At 36.3% G+C, this 23458-nt stretch overlaps 3 protein-coding genes across 5 annotated transcripts in view; 1 reads left to right on the top strand and 2 right to left on the bottom strand.

Moving 5' to 3' along the window:
* Positions 1–23458, top strand: part of LOC109070911 — a 172745-nt gene that overhangs the window by 48972 nt on the left and 100315 nt on the right. The window lies entirely within an intron of this gene.
* Positions 1–23458, bottom strand: part of LOC122136711 — a 102158-nt gene that overhangs the window by 27629 nt on the left and 51071 nt on the right. The gene's annotated exons all lie outside the window — the stretch shown is intronic.
* LOC122136725 (butyrophilin-like protein 2) lies at positions 3328–22828 on the bottom strand. Its single transcript, XM_042721233.1, is given in 7 exon segments — positions 3328–3865; positions 5855–5953; positions 7797–8144; positions 8240–8503; positions 8506–8583; positions 19200–19389; positions 22708–22828. Coding segments are annotated over 6 exon segments (1182 nt in total). The 5' UTR covers positions 19252–19389; positions 22708–22828; the 3' UTR covers positions 3328–3524.

Below are 23458 nucleotides of genomic sequence, written 5' to 3'. Positions count from 1 at the left end.
ATAAAATAAGTAGGTTATAAAATCAAGTGAAAACTATAAAACATATACAAAAAATTTAATACAGCTGCAATTATTGCAAACGCAAGGAAGAATATCCTCTACTTCACTGCAATAAATGGAAAATTTAACAATGATATAACTCCTTAGAAGTTAGGTTTTTTTTTGGTTTTTTTTTAACCAGCCAGAGTCTAGGATAGAAGGAATGGATGGATATTCTGAAGCACTTTGTCATTTCTGACTGGTCATCAGCCATCTTGGTTTGGAGAAAAAATTCACATACAAGGGCTTGCCACTAGGTGGCAGTTTATTGGATGATGCACTAGTGTCCACACTAATATTTGATGTGCCAATATGCCATCAAAACCCATGCATACGCAAGAAAATAGTTTTTGAGCAGCTGTCCACTGTAGTGACCTCTATGCATGAAAGGGTTAATGTCACTTTTAATTAATACTGGTCTCACGCTGCTGGTTTATGATCGTCAAACACTGCATGAAGTCAGAAGCTTGGTTTTGTTATTAAATGCATATTATATACAAATGTGAAATGAAAATTACATCCCTGCACTGTTTGATGGTTTGAGAAAGAATCATAAACAATGAATGACCAGCAGTTATGGCTGCCAAAACAAAACTGTAAAATTAAAGGATTTTACCCTTATTTTGCAGAGCAAAAATAAATAAATAAATAAAATAACTTTTACAGTAGTTTTCCTTGAATGCTTCACAGAAGGAAAAATCACTGTAATTCTACATGTATTTCTTGAATTATTATCAAACACCTTCAATAAAGTGAAGTTCTGCAGAGAAACACTGTTATTTCAAAGAATTATTTAAAAGATCCTGGATTATTACGTTCAAAAACCTTCACTGTAAAATGTAAATTACATTGTTATTATTATTATAGAATTGTAGCACACGCTCATGAATTAATGCATATATAGGCATCACTGCATACATCGACAAGAGCTCTTATTGAGCATTAACAGAGGTTTAGATGATGATGTTTTATTGAAGATAGTAGTTTGGGTTGAAGTCACTATTATGCTTATTAGTGTTTGCTTTAGTTGAGCACTTCGGCCCTGGACTTCTTCACTTCAGCTTTTTCTCTGCACTGTAAACTGATGTTTGCTTCTTATTGATGATGATTTAAACGGCATGTAGATGTCTGACGTACTGACCCTATCCAGAACTTAATCACTTTTAGTTTTATTATTTTTACTAGTTTATAGTTTCTCAGTTTAGTTTATTATATTACAGTAGTTATGAATTTCTCATTATTGTGTGTTGAAGCTCTGTATGGAGTAAAACAGTCAGGTTCCAGAAGTACAACCTCCATAGAGAAACTGATGTTTAACAATAACTGATAAATCTTTAAACACAGTCCTGATATGAGCTCTGATGTTGTTCATTGATTGTATATGCTTTTCTAATTCTAATTCTATAATTCTAATTATTTATTTTCAATAACTGTGTTCAGTAGCTGAATTCATGGTTAAAAACTACAGTAGCAATGATGCTGTACAGAAAATTACACAAGTCACAGTGAACAAAGTGCCAAAAGAGACCTTTAGCTCCGCACACTCACATGAAGCACCACAGATTACACTTAATATATTGTTTCTATAGATACAATCAACCACTTTAAATGAATAGTTTTATATTTCTCAATTTTTATTCAATTGTCTTTCGCAATGCTTCATGGGATTGTAGTTCTTTCCCTCAGTAAGGGCATAGTCTTGTACCTTTATATTTTATTATTACTATTACTATTATTATGCTTCTAATTAAAGTGTATGTTGTAATTCACCTCATAGTTGGCTTGGTTCACTGTTTATAACATCTCTTTTTTGAATCACTATGGGAACAAAGAATGGGAAAATGCTTCCAGAACCAGCGCCACTGAAAAAGCACTAATGCACTACTACTGCTGGAGAACCTGAAGTGTTATGATATTCTGATGTACAGAGACCCAGAGTCAGCAAACAGAATAAACTGATGGACTCTGAACAATAAACAATCTGTTTAATGCTCTGTTCTGTTGGGATTTGAAGGGTTTGTGTGTTAACACTGTGCTGAAGAGCAGATGCTTCAGATGAGCATGGACTGAAAAACACTGATAATATGCTGCATGCTGCTTTATTTACAAGACGTAACTGTGTAGATGCTGATGCAGTGATGTCTATACTGTATATACATTAGTTCATGCGTGTGTGCTATTGCTAGCTAATGCTCAACTGTAAGATATTTATATTTTATGGTAAAGGTATTTGATATTAATACTTCAATCAATATCTGAAAAATAACAGTTTTTTTTTCTGTAAAACATATAAAGAAAATGTATGTAAACGTTTTTGCATTTTACTTAAATTAGGGTATTTTACATTAATTTAAAGGTTTTTGTTTGGTAGCTATTGTTGCCAGTCATTGAAAGTTTTTTTTTATATTAAAACTTAAAAGATCTACTTTGATATCAGACCTCATCCTGTTACTACATATATATGTATATACAGTTATATACAGTTATATACAGAGCCCAGTTAATCAAGCAGCACCAAGCCATTAAACTGACAGCACTGTGATTGACAGGTCAGTGTTTTGCTTTGTTTTCAACACATGTAAGGTTTCTCATTTAAACCTGAATCATTCACAAGGTCTTTGGCAAACTTTAGACGTGTTGTTCTTGGAGGCCAGTAACTGTCTTCATACACATACGTAAACACACATCTCTAACGCAGGATAAGATCATATTAGAGGTGAATAAACATGTACAATCCCATCCAGGAAAACATGTTCAGACTTCAGTTCAGAGGAGATCCTCCACTTTCAGACTGAAGAGTTTCATCAGGTGATGTAGGAGCAGATCAGTGGTGCATTACAACATCTCAGTTATATTCAGGACTGGAATCACATTGACTAGTTATGATCATTCAAATTTGATACCATAAATAATCAACCTGAGGAAAATCATGTATTGATTAGGCTCAGTGTTCTTTACTGTTTTATCAGTTCACTTACCATTTAAATACAGGAAATCTAGGGAGAAAGAAGAACAATAACAACATTTCAGTCAAAATTAACTAAAGCTTTAAGATGTAACAGGGTTAAATGTTCTATTATTGTTTAATTATTAAAACTATATTCAATTATTTGTTTTTAAGCTATTATCAATGATATTTTAGTGGCATGTGCTGATAATAGAAATGTCTTCTGTTTTTGTTGTTCTTTTAAACTGAACTATCACACCAGCTAATGCACAGCAGACACAAAGAGCATATGTTTAAACAATTAGGTTTGGTGTTGAAAACAAGACTCAAGAAATATTGAGTCATGTAGTATTTGTCAAACTTTAGTGGAACACGTTCATAGTTCATGTGATGAAAACATTTTAATAGTGCTTTAAGTGCCACAGCACAGCATAACAAACTCTGACAGTTTATGACTGAACATGCTTCATGGCAAAGTCTATAAAGACTAATTTTATACTAATATAATGGTTAAAACGGCATACATTTATTTATCTATTCACCTACCCTTTTCTAAAGTAAACTGAGTTGAAAACACAGATCTCTGTTTGCTGTGAACTCTACATGTGTATTCCCCAGCATCATCTTTTTTCAGTTTGTCCAGCCGGAGGGAGAAGTTTCCCTGCTGAATCTGATCAGTGAAGAAATGAGCTCTGTCCTGATAATCCTGCTGCGCTTGACTCTCACCATCCTGATACAGATGAACCAGAGTCTTAGTGTCTTTTCTTCTCCACTCCACCTTCAGATCCTCCGTTTGTAAAGGTTTAACTCTATAAAACTTCAGAACCACTGAAGATCCCAGACGAACACGTGTGTTTTGAGAATATGTCACAGTGAACCCTGAAAATGGAAAGAGTTTGTTAGTACTGTGAAATATCTTGAAGGTGAAAAACATGATGTACATAAATACACACATACTGTAATATTAAGAAAAAATGAAACATAAGTACAGTACACAGAGCAGTGTTTGGAGTCAAAGTTGTTGTTAATCATTCTATAATTGTTTAATTTCAGCAACACTGCAGAGGATAATAACAGCTGCTCCTTCAGCTGTATTAGAAACTGTAGCTAAGTCTAGTTTCCCTCAGAACTACAATCACCCGTCATCAGCTGCAGCCCTGATCACAAGATCAGATATATACTTAAATAGGAATTGTGTTAAATTCAAAGAAATTCAACACAGGTAATGCATTCTGGGAACTCCATCCATCATTTCAGTCTGATTCATATTCAGGTGTTGAATTGGATTTTAAAAGGCATTATCAATTCAGTTCTCAACGGCACACAACTTTGCTGCTTATGTATTGTAATTCTATTTTGAAATGTGTTAAATGTATGTATGGTCACTTGTCCTTCAGCCTCTATTACATGAAAGAAAGTTGCCTTTAAGTTGCTGTTTCATGAAGAACTTAATAGTTATGTTATTCTTGGTTGTTTATTATTTGTTTATTTTATGTATATATATTTTTGTTTTGTTTTTCTACTGGACTCTGAGTGCATGACAATAAAAGTTTTGACTTTGGTTTGTCACTGACAAGCATTTTAATATATAATTGTCTCAAACATCACAAAACTGCTTATTATTTTTGTATTGGACTAATTTTCTAAAGGGTCCTACTGGTTATACTGGTTCTCTGTTGATTAGTCTTTTCACCCAAAACTTTAGGTTTTACTTTACCGTACAAGTCATTTAATGCAAAATCATTGAACTAGTTGTCATATTCTGGCAAGCATATTTTCTATACATATCAATAAGCCTTGCTTTGTTTTGTTTATTTGTGAATTTGGATTTGTGTGAATGTTGAACTTCACTGATTATGGGGTAACGTACAATTATCTGCTGTTTCATATGTTATCAAGTGCTATCAAGTGATATCAATAATCTAATTATATTATACTGGTTCTCTGTTGATTAGTCTTTTCACCCAAAACATTAGGTTTTACTTTACCGTACAAGTCACTTAATGCAAAATCATTGAACTAGTTGTCATATTCTGGCAAGCATATTTTCTATACATATCAATAAGCCTTGCTTTGTTTTTGTTTTTTTTTGTGAATTTGTAACTTTGGATTTGTGTGAATGTTGAATTTCACTGATTATGGGGTAATGCATTAATTGCACTGCATTAATTCAGTACGGTTTTTCTCATGAAAATTAATTATTGTGCAATAATGTTGCTTAACTGCATTAATATCTATGAAGTCATGCAAGAGTGGTGTGTTAGCATCATGATGGAGAGGCATAATGAGGTCCTGTCTGTCTCTGATGGCACACTTCACATGCACCTCATCCGCAAGAAAAGACTCATCTATCACTTCATGAGTTTGATTAAGATGAACTCATTTCTGGGTTTGCCAGTGTTTGTGCCACCAATGTTTAGAAAGATCATTTTAAAAGAGTTTTAAGGTGTTTAGTAGTAAGTAATAAGATATGCTTTAACACAATGTTATATACTGTTTTGTTTTTATGATTATACAGAAGCATCAGTACTCATCTGCACCTTTCAGACTAAGAACTCAATGTCCTTCATTTCTGACATTAGATTTGATCATTTCACCATTTTACACTCATTTCTTTCTCTGTGATTGTTTTCAAATCTGTAAACAAGTTTTCAATCTTTAAATAAAGTCTTCAAATGAACTTTATTGCGTGTTGGTCTGTTAATGTTGTATCATTTTGATCATGTGAAAGTCTGGCTCTTTTGGATAAAAGCCTCACTGTGAACCACTGATATTCACACATCATAAACACATATTGCCTGCACTCTTCTCTATTTCCTCTCAATCTTCAAGTCCCAAATGAGCTACAGTAAATAAGAATATGTGTACCGTTCTGATTTCTGCAGTAGATCAGGCAGCAGAGCAGGAGTGCAGATCCAGACGCAGAAACACAGAGAATCAACACCATGATGTGTGAAACAGAGAAACCTGAAAAACACAGACATTACACTGAATACATGGGTTATGGGGATTTCTTTTATACTGCCCTAAAAACTAAATATTGTTTATTTGTGCAAATATGTTCGGTTTCTATCACACACACACACACACACACACACACACACACACACACACACACACACACACACACACACACACACACACACCATGTTTTATGAGGACATTCCATAGGCGTAATAGTTTTTATACTGTATAAACTAGGGTGACCATACATCCTCTTTTTCCTTTGTCCTGGCCAGGATTTCTATATTGCCTAAAAAAAGATTTGACCAATAACATGCAGGCATTGTATAATACACATAATCAACCAATCGTGGCAGGTGGGCTCTACAGAGACTTGTCAAAGTGATGAAAATACACAAATGTGTGTTCGACTTGAAGCAGCGCTGCGCAGACTGATCAGTGTTTGACATCAAAGTACTGCGAGAGCGATTTCAAAGCATAAGGAGTCGCCTGCTCTCTTACTTTTAAGTACTTTGATGTCATACAATGACTGGATATTTTAGGCAATATAGAAATCCTGGCTAAGATGTGTCCAGGAAAAAGAGGACGTATGGTCACCGTATATAAACTGTATTTTCTATCCCCTTAAGCTGGGCTCAGACTACATGAATTTTAGGCAGATTTATCCCTCCTGACAATCTGAGGAAAAATCTTGTCCAGGACCTCGATCAGTTCTGATGTTCAGCAGAGATTATCTGGGAATGTGAGGTGTTCACAGATTGAATCTTATGATTACGGCTATGATTACGTCAGTACTTTCACAATACCTGATGTGCAACTGCAAAACAAGCTGCCGTTGGTCAGTGAAGATGGAGGAATGGCTTGTGGAAAGTTGGCAACAACATGACTCCCATATAACGTGTCAAAAACAGACAAAGAGAAGATCTAACGGGGAAGATCTAATCGGTTAGGATTTAAAAACTCTTGTTGTAGGAGCCCGGCTCTATCCTAACCCTACCCCAAAACCCAGCCCTCACACAAAGCTTTCTGCTATGTTAAATCTTCAAAAAAGATAATTCTGTAAGATTTATAAGCTTGCTTCCTCACGGGGACCAAGAAATGTCAAAGTTTACTAGTATTACTATCCTTGTGGGGACATTTGCATGTTGCAGGGTTCCTGCAGGCCCTTAAAAAGTCTTAAATGTAGTTGTATCAATTTTAAGGCAACCCCTTCCCCTAAACCTACCCTTCACAGAAACAGCTGCAGAACACTAGATTTAAGCAAAAACATGTTTTGGCCGATTTATAAGCCTTTGTAAACCAGTGAGGACCAGTAAAATGTCCTCACTAGTGGGTTGTCAAAGTATTTCACAATATAAGTGAGGACATTTGGCCCTCACAAGTATATTTAAACAAGTACAAACACATACACACACGCTGGTATATGTGGCTTACAGGGACTCTCCATACACGTAATGGTTTTTAGACCGTAAAAACTGTGTTTCCTTTCCCCTTACCCTACCCCTCTCACAGGAAGTGTCCTCATAAACCATGTTTATATTGTACAACCCATGTCTTCATACACATTCCTCATTAACCATATATGCCACACACACACACACACACACACACACACACACACACACACACACACACCTCTGTAGCACAACAATCCTGCATTTAAGGTGATTTAGCATTTACTATCAGATCCAGGAATAATCATTCAGACATAAATTAGTTATAGGAATATCTGATAGTTAATCAGTTTCAAAGTACTGTAAACTAGACATGACTAAACAACAAAAAGTAATTTGTTCCTTTAGGTCCCAGTTATTATGTATGTGTGTATTTATCCATTAGGCCTCACCCAGTCGCTCCAGTTCTACAGTTGTATTGGCTGAAAGTCCTCCAGCAAACACCTCACACATATAAACTCCTTTATCCTCAGTTCTGACGCTCTTCAGTCTGAGAGAGAAGTTTCCTTTGGGGATTTCAGCAGTGAAGAGCTCAACTCTGTCTCTGTATCGCTCATCTGATGAGTCTGGTAAAGTTTTATTATCTTGGAAGAGCAGAACCTGAATATTTTCATCTGTTTTCTTCCATGTAACGTCAAAGTGTTCAGGTGTGATGTGAGAGTCTACAGAGCAGCTCAGAGTGACGTCTTCACCAACAGACGCAGATATGGACTCATCTGAGCCCGATACTAGCAAACGTACTGAAAGAATACAAATAAAACTGAAATATGAGCATCAAATATTCTCATGACATACTAGATTAACTTTCTACTACAACTAATTGGGTTTTACTCACCAACATCTTTTATCTCAACCACAGTTTCTCCAGAATCCTGCTGACCGTGAACTGTACATGTGTATTGTCCCTCATCTTCAGCTCTCAGATCGTCCAGACGGAGGGAGAAGTTTCCATGTTGAATCTCTTCAGTGAAGAAATGAGCTCTGTCCTGATAATCCTGCTGCTGGGCTTCTGTTTGACTCGCTCCATCCTGATACAGATGAACCAGAGTCTCTGAGTCTGGTCTTCTCCACTCCACCTCCAGACCCTCCACTGGTAAGGTTCATCAACAGAACAGAGCAAAACCACTGAAGATCCCAGAGGAGCCACCAGAGGAGCAGACGGACCGCGCACACTCAACCCTGAAAACAAGGTTTTACACACAGAAAGAGAAAGAGAAAAGTGAAATACAGATAGTTTTGTAGTCAAAACTGATAATCACATTTTTAGCTGTCAACATTTGCATCCCTATTTTATCTCATGCACATTTTTTTTTGTCATTTTATAGCATATTTTGTCAAAAAAACAACCACCCCACAACTGATCAATATGCTAAAGAAAAAAACAATCAGTTATTCAAACATATTAAATGACACAATATCAAGATATGAAGAAATAAAGAAAAAAAAATTAACCACAACGTTTATATTTTAAGCAATGGATCGTATACATCAAATTGGGGAACAACTGTTGTCTGTTGGAGTTGACAAGAAAGTAGAAAAGTAGACAAGAAAGTTTTTTTCAGCTGGCAAAAAACACTTTGGTGGACACGCAGCCTAAAGGTGATGGTCAGAACGTCGTAAGGCCTCGCATATGTCACGCTTGAGTTTATCAGAAAAACGTTCGGAGGCAGTCACAGACAACACAAATTTACTACGATTTTACAAACTCTGATGTAGGCATTACATTTCACACCATTCATAAAAATAAGGATTCTGAGGACGAAATATTCTTTGTGGCAGTCAGGGTTTAAATTGGGCCGGGGCCGGAGCTGGGCATTAGTGCTTCATTAACGCCAGACAAGTAACATAATCAAAACATCAGTAACCAATAATAACTATGTAAACACTAAAACGCAAGTATTATTCTGATTGTATTACATTTAGAGTAAGTGGCGAATAGTGGATATAGCTACGTATGTTTCATTAGCCCATGCATAAACATCTGATGAATCGTTTGAACAAATAGCTTGAATGAACGACTCAATGACTCACTCATTAAATGCTCGCACCTATACTGGCGTTTTAACTTCGTTGAAAAGTATAATCTCCACCATCATTTCTTGTTTGTATATTCAAAAATATTTTAAAATAATCTCATAATATTATTTAGTGCAGTTGTATTTTTCAGTGTAAATGATTTAATTTGATAACGTACAGATAATCACATTATTATATTTGAATTTATACATCAAATGTAAGAATTTAAAATGAAAGTATTAATGAGGTTAATACCAAGCTGACGGTCGGGCTGATGGCCAGCAATGATTTGGCTAGTTTGTTTGGTGCGTTCCACTCATCGGCTCTCGTTGGGCTCACGTCGGTGGCGCAGAACGCATGTGTTAGTTTCCTGTCGGCTATAGTCTGTGTGGTGTGTTCGAACGCAGCTTTTTGGTCCGACGCTGCCGACGCGAGGCAACAACACCGTCAGCTTTCGTCGCTGCTATTTCTTTGAAGTCAGCTTGGTGTGTCCAGGCCTTAATGGTTAAAAAAATGCCCTTGGATAAAATATTAAAAACATGCAGATTTATATGTCACAGCTGATAGAAAACCAGATTTTGATTTTCAAAGATTTATTATAAAGTTTTATTATATTTTTTTCCCAAAATGCAGTAAATCCATTACACTTTTTGGTTGTTGTTTGTTTGTTTTCCATTGAATCAATATGAAAGTTATTTTTCATATTGAAACTGTTGAAAATACACAACATAGTAAGTTGATCCACATATGACAGGCTCTGAACTTACTGAACTCTGAACTCAATACTAATCTTATATACAGACACCGGACTAAAAATACATTCAATCAGTCATCGCTCCCAAAATGAATTTAATGGGTCATCTTGTTAATGCTATAAATTAATTACAACAATAAAAGAAAATTTCACCATTAACATACATAAACAACAAAATCACATTAAACCATAGAAATTCCAAAATTATATTTCCCTTACCTTCAACTAGCTACCAAAACTGCATTCATCTTTGCCATGTTACATTCATTTAGTGACTAGTGCTATATGCCGTATTAACAAAAACATTAATGGCATTAATAAAAACACTAACACTGACAAGCTACGCAATATCGCATTCATAATCGAATGCGACTTGTCTGCGATTATGAACGCTATATTGCATAACTCGTCAGAAATGTATGGCTCTGTGTATTAAATGCCGCTCCATCTGAAAGCACGCGATGGAGATTTATCACAGAACCGGCTTTACTGACGAGATGCGCATGACAATCACATGCGATTTATCATGCAGCCCTTGTTTGTTGATCACAAAGTACAAAGTAGATGTGGAAAACTAGGATGTCGGGTGTATTCAGAGCGCCGCTATTACTGTCTAGAGTGCGTGGAATGGTGCGCTGTGATTGGTTGAGGGGATATATCGCATTCTACAAAGAAAGGAGATTGGCGTTTGTCGCGGTTTGAAAAAAAAAGGGAGAAAACATGACAGAATAACTCAGCGGATATAGCATTTTGTTTAAAATTAAAAGTGGACTTTTCAATACCGACCAGATACAATACTGATTTTGGCGGAAACCAATTTTTTTTTTTTTTAAATGGCGTTTATCGCGTTTTGGCAGTGGTGGGCCGTCAGGGTCAGCAGGGCCTTCTCTGCTTGCGCTATAAAAAATAAAATTATGTAAAAAATGTTATTATTATTATTATTATTATTATTATTATTATTATTATTATTATTTAGGTTTCATTTTCATTTGTGTAATGTCCACAAAATGGCCTATGATTAGTTTCGTTGAGGTTGAACTGGAATATCCTACATTTTAAAAAAAAGTCTGCGGCCAGCACATAGACTGTAATAACAGGGCCAGCACTACAGAGGCGTCAAAGACGTCGAATCAGATTTGTAACGAGCATTAGTGACAGAATCATCAGCCAATCAAATTTAGATGTTCCATGACAGCACGCCCTCTGGGGCCAGCAACGTGCCCAGTGTTTCCTCCAGCTAGGGTTGCCAGGTTTTCTCGACAAAACCCACCCAATGGCATTTCGAGATGTCCCCCGTTAAAAATCGCGTTCCAGGAGTTAATTACACATTTTTGGCGGGGTTCTCCTGGTAAAATTTACATTCCAGGGGATAAATATCACGTCAATGAGGTCGCTTCAACCAGCAGATATGAAAAACAACTTGCGGCAACATTGTTAAAGTAGCCCAATTTGGCAACACTGTGCCCAGCTTTTAGTTGGGAATTTCTAAGCCGCTGTCGCCGGCGCCTCTACACCAGATCACATTGCCGATCTGCCTTTTTCAAGACGCTCTTTTGCAGACAAAAGAGTAATAACTGAAGGATAAACTACTCAAACTGAATTTGCGGTTTTGTGCGCCATTTTTAAAGATTGCATCTATGAGTGGCTAACAGCTAGCACTGAGCACAACAAGTTATTTGGAAATGTTTTTTTTTTTTTAATACGAGTAAAGGGACATGGAATGACAGACGCACAGACTTTATTTACAAGTGACAGGTGAGTGCTTTATGATTTGATGAGTATTGAATCATGCACATTGTTATGGAGGTGTATGTGATGGTTGATAATGCTGTGGCGCGGTGTGTGGATGTCCAGCATTTGTACAGTTCTGCTGCTGTGGGCGCGTCATCATTTTAGAGTGACGTGAATGTTTATAGTGAATCGTGTATTGGTGGATTACTTTTACTGGTCCATGTAGGGAAATTTACTCTGAATTTAACCCATCCCCATCTAGTCTTCTGTTGAAATTGTTGATCAGCTGTCATTGTTGTTGAGAGCCTGTGTGTGGCATAATATGCAAATTATATGCATATGGCTTCATTAGCTGTTACAGAGATGTGTAAGATAGATGTGTAAGATAGGGTATGTAGTTTACAGTTGCTTACTATAGGTCCTGACTGAAACCCCACGGTACGCTTCTGCGTTTTGGAACCAAACTCTTCATATATAAATGTGAAGAGTTTGGTTCCAAATCGCAGTAGCGTACCGTGGGGTTTCATATATATATATATTAGGGATGGACCGATAGGATTTTTTGGGGCCGATACTATACCGATTTTAACAATCACTTATTGGCCGATTCCGATGCCAATATTTGTCACTTCCTCTCTTATTTGAAACTTTGGCATTAAAATAGATAGCATTTTGATCATGTTTTAAATCAGCAAAATTCAAAAACACCTGCATTAAATTATACTAGCAGTTTTATTGCTGCATCATCAGATAATTTCTAATGAACATGGATTGGATCCATTTAACATTCAGCAGGCCTACATAAATACATCAGAACAAAGATACATATTAAATAAACAGTGCTTTTTGGGTAGGTTTAACAGTTTGTCAGGTACAGAAATAAAGCAAACAAATGTAAAATAACACTTCACTATATAAATTAAATACATATTAATCCTTCTTTATTGTAACAGACTTTATTATGATTAATCTTCTAATTTTTTTTTTTTTTTTTTTTTTTATACATTTTAATATTGTTTGTAAGTTTAAATATGTATGAGATCTCCTTTACTAGGGCGGGACTCTTATTTTGACGTGTTTTCTAGACTACGGAGCTATATGGGTAATGAAAGCATGCAGTTCTTCGGATTTAAAGTTTGTTTTATTAAGCACCCCCCAAAAAGGCTGAGGTCTGTATATATTTGTTTACTGTTAGTTGTAATAAGTGTTTTGTGTAATTCGCTGTATGTTGATGATAATGCAACTGAGAGAGAGAATTTAATGTGCACTTCTTGTGCTGTGTTTTGTTTAGCTCTTATGGTGATTTTTTTTTATTTTATTTTTTGGAGTGAAAAATGACGCAAAAAAAAATGTATAGCTGCAAGCAGCAATTAAGGGGCCAAGCACTCCACTGGCAAATTGAGAAGCTAAGCATGGCATGGAGCATCACACCAAATGCAACAATGAGCAATTACAGCAATTTTAGGATGATTGTAATTGAAATGGCAGAGAAAACATAAATACAAGCAGTAGTATTATGATTAAATGGCTCATCACTTTTGACCAACAGGTGGCGCTGTAATCAAATCATTTTGGTGTGTTCTATGTGAGGTGACAATGGCACACACAAAGTTTGGTGTCAGTATACCAAAGCATTGCAGAGATACAGGCTGAAGTGTCATTTTGGCATCATGCCTGAAATTTGTTGCTGTGGTATGCAAAAACGGTTTTTATCAACACAAAATCCATAACATTTTGTCAGCACAGTCTGAAGATCATCTATCTCGATTTTGGTGAAAATTGGACCAACGGTTGATGAGGAGTTCGAAAAAGTAGGTTTTCAACATAAATCAAAATGGCGGAAAGGAAGTTCAGCGTACTCTGGCATATTTGGTATCTATGTTGTCGGCATAAACCAAGGACTATTTTGATTCCAGTTTCATTGCAATAGGCTTATGCAATAAAAAGTTATTAGCATTTTTATATATGTAATTATTAATGGTTAATGAATGGTTTATTACTCTTGACCAATAGGTGGCGCTGTTACCAAATTGATGTGGCGTGGTCAGTGTGATATGACAATGGCGCATACAAAGTTTGGTGCAAATATGTCAAAGCTTTACAGAGATACAGCCTCAGATGTATTTTGGCATCTTCAAACAAATTCGTTGATGCGCTAAACGAAAACCGTTTCGTATATCAACACGAAATCCATAACTTCTTGTCAGCTTGGTCTGAAGATGATCCGAGTCAAATTTGGTGAAAATCGGACTAACGGTCTAGGAGGAGTTCGAAAAAGTACGTTTTCAACATCAATCAAAATGGCGGACAGGAAGTATGGCCAATTTTGGCATAATTGGTATCGATGTTCTCGGCATGACCCAAAGAATATAGGGAGACCATTTTCTTTTTAATAGTCTAATTTATTCAAAAGTTATTGCCATTTTTTAGATATCTAATTATAACTTTTGACCACAAGGTGGCGCTGCCACCAAACTTTTTGAGTACCTTCAGGTCATGGAGCCGAATATTTTTGTAATTATTTTCATAATGATATGATAATGCATTCAAAAAATACAGCATTTTAGAACATAATTCAAAATGGCCGACACCTTAAATGGCTGACACAGGAAAATTGGATATCATTCGACTCGACATGACCCACCGAATACAAAGAGACCAGTTTTGTGATTTTTGGCCAAACCATTCAGAAGTTATAAGCAAAAATATGCATTTTTCATATCTCCTGACCACTAGGTGGCACTGCGTCGAAACACTGCAGGTAGTCTCAGGTCATGCTTGTTATAACACACACCAAGTTTGGTCTCAATACGCCAAACCGTTGTGGAGTTATAGCCTCACAAGCATTTTTGCATGCTTTTTGTCAAATTTGTTCATGTGTCATTCGAGAACGGTTGGACGAATCAACTTGAATTCCATAACTTTTTGCCGGCATGGTCTGAAGATGATGTGAGCCAATTTTCGTGAAAATCGGACTAACCGTCTAGGACGAGTTCGAAAAAGTAGGTTTTTCGAACAATTGAAAATAGCAAAAAAACTAAACCTTGTGATTTTTTAATTTTGGGGTTCATACGACAAAATTTGGATAAGTGGTGGCGCTAGAGAGTTGGAGTTAGAGACTTCAAATTTGCTATGGTTAATGTTGAGACTGTCCTCTATCAGTTTGCCAAATTTCACAACTTTCCCGCAAGCGGTTCTATGGGCTGCCATAGACTTTCGGCAGAAGAAACGGAAGAAGAAGAATAATAACGCCAACGGATACAATCTGTGCTTGGCCCCTAATTAATAAAACATCAGTAAAGATTTGGTCATCATTCAGATGAGGTCGGCTACACTTATGAAAGTTACAAAAGTTATTTAGTCAAGAATAGTTTGCGATCTTTTGTCTTTTGTTCTTTGATTAGCATTAAAGTGCAGACAGCAGTGCTAGGATTATGCAACAGACATTATACAGCTCAGTGCCTTCACAGAGTTAATCAATAAACCATTGGTTTGTTATACCGGTCTTTTTCCTTATATAGCCGATATGCCATGGTAGTAAATTGAGGAAAAATCTTGTGATGGCTTGTGATGTCAAAAAAAAAGAAAGGAAGATGAAGGGCATGGCAAAGAGAATGGGTGAATAACAGAGAAAAGCATGCACTTTCTGTTCTTCATAACTCGAGGCGAGTAGGCTGTTTCTGAATTTCTGCTCGTTTTTGCTGGAAATACAACAGGCATATTCATTCATAAAGCTGAATGGAAAATTTTGCACAATTCAGAATGACAAATACAAATAGAGCTGTATAATTAAACTGAAATTACTATATAGACTCTTTAATAATATGTGTTTTTTGTCATCTTCTGATTGGTCAACTTCAGATGGATTGCCAAATCATCTCTTTCAACTACACATATGCCATGAATTTAAACTGACAACGTCCAATTTGTTTTTGACATGTTTGAAAATTATCGGGAGGATGGGAGGTGCTCATAACGTTCTCGGATCAGGCGGTAATTCTTCTCACATGGTACAAGCCGTGACTATGCGAGCATCTGTGATGATCTCCTTAGAGAGAAAAATCACCTGCGAGCTCGTATGACAGCAAAAATTGCACCATGTACTCCCGCCTTAAGAAAAGCTCCGATTCGTCACCAATGCCCATGAGATATTTAGCATGCTACATGTCTGTATCTGTCTGAGAATCAGAGTCCTGCAGTGTGAAATGTGTTTTGACTGGAAATAACATCGGTGACGACCTACAGCCAATGAGAGATACAGGGGCAAAGGAAATGTTCAGGGGGTGGAGTCATAAACCTACAACCAATAAGAGAGCAGATACAGGACATGAGAAAGTTCAGGAGGTGGAGTCATAGACCTACAGCCAATGAGAGAGCAGATACAGGACATGAGAAAGTTCAGGAGGTGGAGTCATGGACCTACAGCCAATGAGAGAGCAGATACAGGGCACGGGAAAGTTCAGGAGGTGGAGTCATAACAGACCCACAGCCAATGAAAGAGTAGATACATTAAAATACTTGAAAAAAAGTCTGCACACATTCAAAAATCAAAAAGTCACAAGCGAGATGAAAGCAGCATAAGCAATTTACTTAAAAAAACAAGGCAAACGTTTCAGACTCATGTTGACCATTTTCAATGCCAAGCTAACAATGTTAGAACTAAGAGCCCTCTTAGCTGAAAATACAGCTGCGCATCACAGAAATAAAATTATATTTTAACGCATATTAAAATAGAAACTGTTATTTTAAATTCCGATAATATTTCACAAAATATTTTCTGCATTTTTGGTCAAATGAATACAGCCTTTATGAGCACAAGAAAACTTAAGTAAAAAATATGAAAAATCTTTCTGATCCCAATCTTTTGAATGGTAGTGTACATCGACAGAGCACCCTCATTACCTCATAGTCTACTTCTGCCCCGCCACTCATTTTATTTAGTTGTGCGGTTGTAAAATCTGTGTGGCAAAGCTGCATGATACACTGGACAGCGCAGAGCAAATACATTTACATTATAGTTCTTACTGAGAGTTTACAGAGGATCAGATGATGATTTATTGAACATATATATACTGTATATATATTTACTTATCATTAAGGGGATTAGTGTTTAGCTTTTGTTGGGCTCTTGACCCTTGACTTTCGAATGTTAGCTTTTCTCTGGCTGCAGCAACTTTGTATTAATAAGACACTTTTGTAATATCAAGAAACAGCAGGAGAAATTATGATCAGGTGTTGATGGTGATCTACTGATGTGATCCACTGATCTCATTCAGTCTTAAATATCATTAAAGAAATATCTATGTATTTTTGTCTTCTTTTATCCTGGATTTGGTTATTTTGATTATTGATACAGTATAAAACCAGACCAAACTCACAGTGGTGATGACATCAGTAAGCCATCCAAGATCCAGGGATGCTTTCCACTTAATTATGTTTAATAACAATATCACCATTTTTACAGTGATAGAAGGGAATTGGTCTTACACAGATACAGACACAGATATGGTCTATGCTGGATTTGCATTTAATCTTCCTTTATGTGGACACAGGCAGCTTTCGTGATGAATTGTAAAAACTTTCCCTGTCCTCCAGAGACACACACTTGAGCCAGAGCTGAACTTTACACATGAGGACAGGCAGAGGGGTCATATAGGAGGAGCACAGATGATTCTCTATCATACATCATGCAAATATCAATGTATATAATATATAATAATAACAAATATTGTGTGTGTGTGGCTCAGGGAGGAGTCCCTTATTGAAGAGCTGCCACTGGGCTTGACTACACGCTGTCATCTATTATCTCAGAAGGGTCTCATTCACTAACAACTTTACATTAACCTCCCAGCAGAGGGATTTAAATAAAGTTCACAAGTGCCTGTGATTATCTGTGTCAGATTCAGTTCTGTTTTTTGCTTTTGCACTTCACAAGCAAACAGTGTTTATTAATCATTGACAGAAATTCTTTCACTTCTATTGTTATAGAAAAAAACAGGTTGTAAACGCTGGGTCAAATCAGGTAAGCAGATAACATGACCTGATAAAAATGACAACATGACAATATCTGACATGAATGTTACCAAACCAAAGTTAATCAAATCTTTGAGCTTGTTTTTTTGTCTAGAATTCAGCTCTGCTCTCTCTGGACCTTCAGCTTCAAGAGGTGCATCATGGGAAGCATTTAAACACTGCTTTTCCTTTACTCTCTACTGCAGATCATCCACAGAAATATTCTTCATGAAAAGTTTAGGTGCAAAAAGAAATACATGTTTGTGCCTTTTCATTTTGTTAATTGTGTGTGCTTATTTCACCAACTTTAGATTAAAGAGAAATAAAGAAAGTACAAACCATTTAATATTATTAGAATAACACAATTATCATTAGAATAACACAAATATAAACACATACAGGCCCATGTTCAGTTATGATAAATAATCGTCAAAGTCAAACTGAAGTTTAATAAGAGATCATTCTGGTGCATCTGGTTGAAAGCTGTTCAAGTTTACAGAGAAACTGCAACTAATGCAGACTGGTTCTGATTAATTTGGAAAAACATCACTTTTGAAAAAAATTAAAAGTATCTCTAAAGGAAGTGCTGGATAAATGAACTCGAATGAATTTCAAATGAAAACACAATCTGTCTTCGCCTTCAGTTACAATCACGTTCACTTAAATTAAATATTTAAATATATGGAGACTACACTGTGTATAAAAAAATAAATAAAAACTACCAGCTTCACTTATTTGCAGACTATGAGAACTGCAAAGAACAGAAATCACCAAAATCTGCTTTATGATTAGAAACACATATACACAAAAATATATAACGAGAAAAAATAAATCTGAATAAAAGCTTTCAGAATCATCATCATCATCATCTCAAGTAAATCAAAACTGCTGAACACTTAAGACATGAAGCAAAATCATGCTGAAGATGACGAGTGAAGCAGGAGAGATTCATGTAAAGGTGCTCTTAACATGTATTCATAACACATGCACTGATTTACACTCTACTGAAGGAGAACACATGAGGATGATTAATACAAATAATTACACTTTGATTAACATAGGCACATTCATCTCATTGTGTAGGCACAATCTCATTGCAAACATTTAAGCAGAAGCCTCTACAGCAAAAAATATTTTTACAATCACGAGCAAAATAAATTCAGTCAAATGTGTCCAAAACTTTAACTGATCCTGTAAGTTTGCAGAGATTTAAACAGGACATAATTAACTATGTGCCTTTCCTTCAGAACTAACTTAAAGAGAAATAAACACATGTGCTTACCGTCAGATATAACTGGAATTACAGTCACTAAAAGGATCATAAGCAGCTCCATGTTCAGCTGAAGTTCAGTTCATCTCTCTCCGTCGTCAAAGTGAAAGTGATCTGCTGCAATGAAGGCAGTACCATTAAACCTGCAGTGCTTTCTTCCTCGAAGAAAATTCAATCTGCAGCTCATCTAGATAAACCAGTTCTGATTCAATGGAAAGGCATCATGAAAAATGAAAAAAAAGAAAAGGAAAAAGTAAAAAAACAATAAGAAGAAACAGCATCTGTAAAGAGAGTATAATCTCAAACTGCACATTTTTTAAAGATCAAGAAATGATCAGAAATGTGACCCTAAATGAAAAAACTGATGATTATATGTAATTATTATAATTATTCTATTATTTATATATAATTAAATACATAAATGATGTTTATTTATAGCCTACATAAACACAGTGAACTTATACTGCGTTAATCAATGAAACATTCATAAACGATATAAATGCTTCTCTCTTTCACTGCAGCTTAGAACCGAGACTATATTCAGAGGTGAGAGAAACACTTCATTAAACTCTCAGCATTATGTTTATGATGGACAGATTATGATCTTTAAAGAGACAGCTCACCCAAAATCTCCATTCAAACCTGTTTGACTTTCTTTCATCTGAATCACAAAAGCAGATATTTTAAAGAACATCTCAGGGGTTTTTGGTTCACACAGTGAAAGTCATGAGTTTCATTTCTGTGTGAACTTCTCTGTGTCTCTTTTTAGGTTAAACACATTAAATACACTCCTTACGGTCACGATCTACCTGGTAATTATTGTAAACTTTCATTAAAGGGGTCACACGAATCTGTCCTGATGCAGCAGAAATGTGTGTTATGCCCATCGACATGTTTCTGTATTGTAGCTGTTTTAATTGAATCTTCCACACTTGAAGTGAATCAGGATGATTATAAATGATTTTTCAGAGTGTAATGAGACAGACTCCATCAGCAGATTGACACTAACTCCAGAATCATGTGAGCTTAGCTGTATGTCAACAGACAATAAAACACACTCAGTCCAAAGTTTAGTGGAAGATAAATAATTTATAATTTAGTTCATTTATAGTACAAACCCGATTCCAAAAAAGTTGGGACACTGTACAAATTGTGAGTAAAAAAGGAATGGAATAATTTACAAATCTCATAATCGTATATTTTATTCACAATAGAATATAGATAACATATCAAATGTTGAAAGTGAGACATTTTGAAATGTCATGCCAAATATTGGCTCATTTTGGATTTCATGAGAGATACACATTCCAAAAAAGTTAGGACAGGTAGCAATAAGAGGCCGGAAAAGTTAAATGTACATATAAGGAACAGCTGGAGGACCAATTTGCAACTTATTAGGTCAACTGGCAACATGATTGGGTATAAAAAGAACCTCTCAGAGTGGCAGTGTCTCTCAGAAGTCAAGATGGGCAGAGGATCACCAATTCCCCCAATGCTGCGGCGAAAAATAGTGGAGCAATATCAGAAAGGAGTTTCTCAGAGAAAAATTGCAAAAAGTTTGAAGTTATCATCATCTACAGTGCATAATATCATCCAAAGATTCAGAGAATCTAGAACAATCTCTGTGCGTAAGGGTCAAGGCCGGAAAACCATACTGGATGCCCGTGATCTTCGGCCCCTTAGACAGCACTGCATCACATACAGGAATGCTACTGTAATGGAAATCACAACATGGGCTCAGGAATACTTCCAGAAAACATTGTCGGTGAACACAATCCACCGTGCCATTCGCTGTTGCTGACTAAAACTCTATAGGTCAAAAAAAAGAAGCCATATCTAAACATGATCCAGAAGCGCAGGTGTTTTCTCTGGGCCAAGGCTCATTTAAAATGGACTGTGGCAAAGTGGAAAACTGTTCTGGGGTCAGACGAATCAAAATTTGAAGTTGTTTTTGGAAAACTGGGACGCCATTTCATCCGGACTAAAGAGGACAAGGACAACCCAAGTTGTTATCAGCGCTCAGTTCAGAAGCATGCATCTCTGATGGTATGGGGTTGCATGAGTGCGTGTGGCATGGGCAGCTTACACATCTGGAAAGGCACCATCAATGCTGAAAGGGATATCCAAGTTCTAGAACAACATATGCTCCCATCCAGACGTCGTCTCTTTCAGGGAAGACCTTGCATTTTCCAACATGACAATGCCAGACCACATACTGCATCAATTACAACATCATGGCTGCGTAGAAGAAGGATCCGGGTACTGAAATGGCCAGCCTGCAGTCCAGATCTTTTACCCATAGAAAACATTTGGTGCATCATAAAGAGGAAGATGTGACAAAGAATACCTAAGACAGTTGAGCAACTAGAAGCCTGTATTAGACAAGAATGGGACAACATTCCTATTCCTAAACTTGAGCATCTTGTCTCCTCAGTCCCCAGATGTTTGCAGACTGTTATAAAAAGAAGAGGGGATGCCACACAGTGGTAAACATGGCCTTGTCCCAACTTTTTTGAGATGTGTTGAAGCCATGAAATTTAAAATCAACTTATTTTCCCCTTAAAATGATACATTTTCTCAGTTTAAACATTTGATATGTCATCTATGTTGTATTCTGAATAAAATATTGAAATTTGAAACTTCCACATCATTGCATTCTGTTTTTATTCACAATTTGTACAGTGTCCCAACTTTTTTGGAATCGGGTTTGTAGTAATTTATAATTCAGTTCATCAGATTTAATTATTGTCTATTTTTTATGTGGATCGGCTGATTAAGTTATTTATATGTTATAGCTCAGTTGTGGTGGTTGTTTGCTCTTTCGTTCATCTTGATCTGTTTCATGCTGTGTCAAAGGATCTTCAGGTGATTTGTGAGCAGTGCTAAAAGAAGAAAATAATAAAGGTAAAATCCGCGGAGCGTCCTGCATGTGGCGCCAGATCTTTATTCAAACACAAAACCCTGCCAATAATAACCAACAGCAGAGTCTTCTGAGGAGAGGCGAGCAGGTCGGGGGGGTTTTTGGTCATGTAATTTGGAATCAGTAATGGACTACAATTCTCAAGTAATCTCCTCAGCTCTGATAAGAGGAAGAGAAAGACTGAATCATCTTCAGAGAGTTTCATTTTCTTGTCTTTCAGAACTGAACACGACACACAGTTTGAACGCTGAATGGAGGATGACTAGACTGAAACATGATAATGTGTGTCGTTGTTACACAAACAAGGCCCCAGCTACAGCCCGACTATACAACACTGATTATTCTCCACCATCTCGAGTACATGTACAGACAGAGAACTAAACATGAACTGAACACTGCATGGCATCAGATATCTCTGCTTCTCAACACTGAACGCAGATATTTGTTTCTGATACAGTTCTGTTACAAAAACGAAAGTGAAACTAACAAGTGCAGCTCATTCCAACAATAATTTCATTCAGAATAAATATAAACCCATGTTTTAGCGCTGAATCTCACATTTACAGTGTATATGTATTATATGTCAAATGTTTAGCCTACCTTTAAGAACATCTTGAACAAAATTTCAAAACGCCATGTTGCTTCACGAGAGCAGAAAGTCATATATGGGTGGAGTCACTCTGTGCTAGTGATGTGTCGTTCCTGGACGATTCGTTCACCTTGAACGAATCTTTAATGTGACTCGGGAAGAACGAGTCGTCTCGGGGAGTGATTCGTTCATTTTGCTGAACAAGACTCAAAGGTCCGAGTCGGTAAAATGATCCGAACTTCCATCACTAGTACAACATGCCTCCCTGGAAGTGACGTCATCGGCCCGAGACCGTCATGAGCAGAGACATGCGAGTGGATCGTTTCCTTTTTATTCACTAGCATTAAAACATGCATGTTTTCCTTTTATTAACTTTATTAACAAATGTACGTGTGTATTAGCAGCGTTTGCTAAAGTTAAAGAAGTTGTTAACATGAACATCTGCTGTTTATTTCTCTCGATGTGCACACTTTTATAGCATTAAAATGTATATTTCATTTGGTTAACTGCATGTGTATTAACAGTGTTTGTTTAAAACCTATAAACCTTTGGAAGAACCCAAAAGAAAAAAAACGCAATTAACTTCAGTTCAGAGTTACTGCTAGTTTTAATGTAAAAGAACGCAATTAACGTCAAACTATAACTTACACCATTAAAAAGGTCTAAGACTCAAGCTGCAGATCAATCTCGACTTTGTTTTTTTTTTTTTTTTTTTTTTCATAACTCCTGGCATAAATTAATAAATGACTGCCACGTGGAAGT

Source organism: Cyprinus carpio, chromosome B3, assembly GCF_018340385.1.
Source record: "Cyprinus carpio isolate SPL01 chromosome B3, ASM1834038v1, whole genome shotgun sequence".
In the NCBI taxonomy this organism is placed as follows: domain Eukaryota; kingdom Metazoa; phylum Chordata; class Actinopteri; order Cypriniformes; family Cyprinidae; genus Cyprinus; species Cyprinus carpio.
This window is presented reverse-complemented; position numbering and strand designations above follow the sequence as displayed.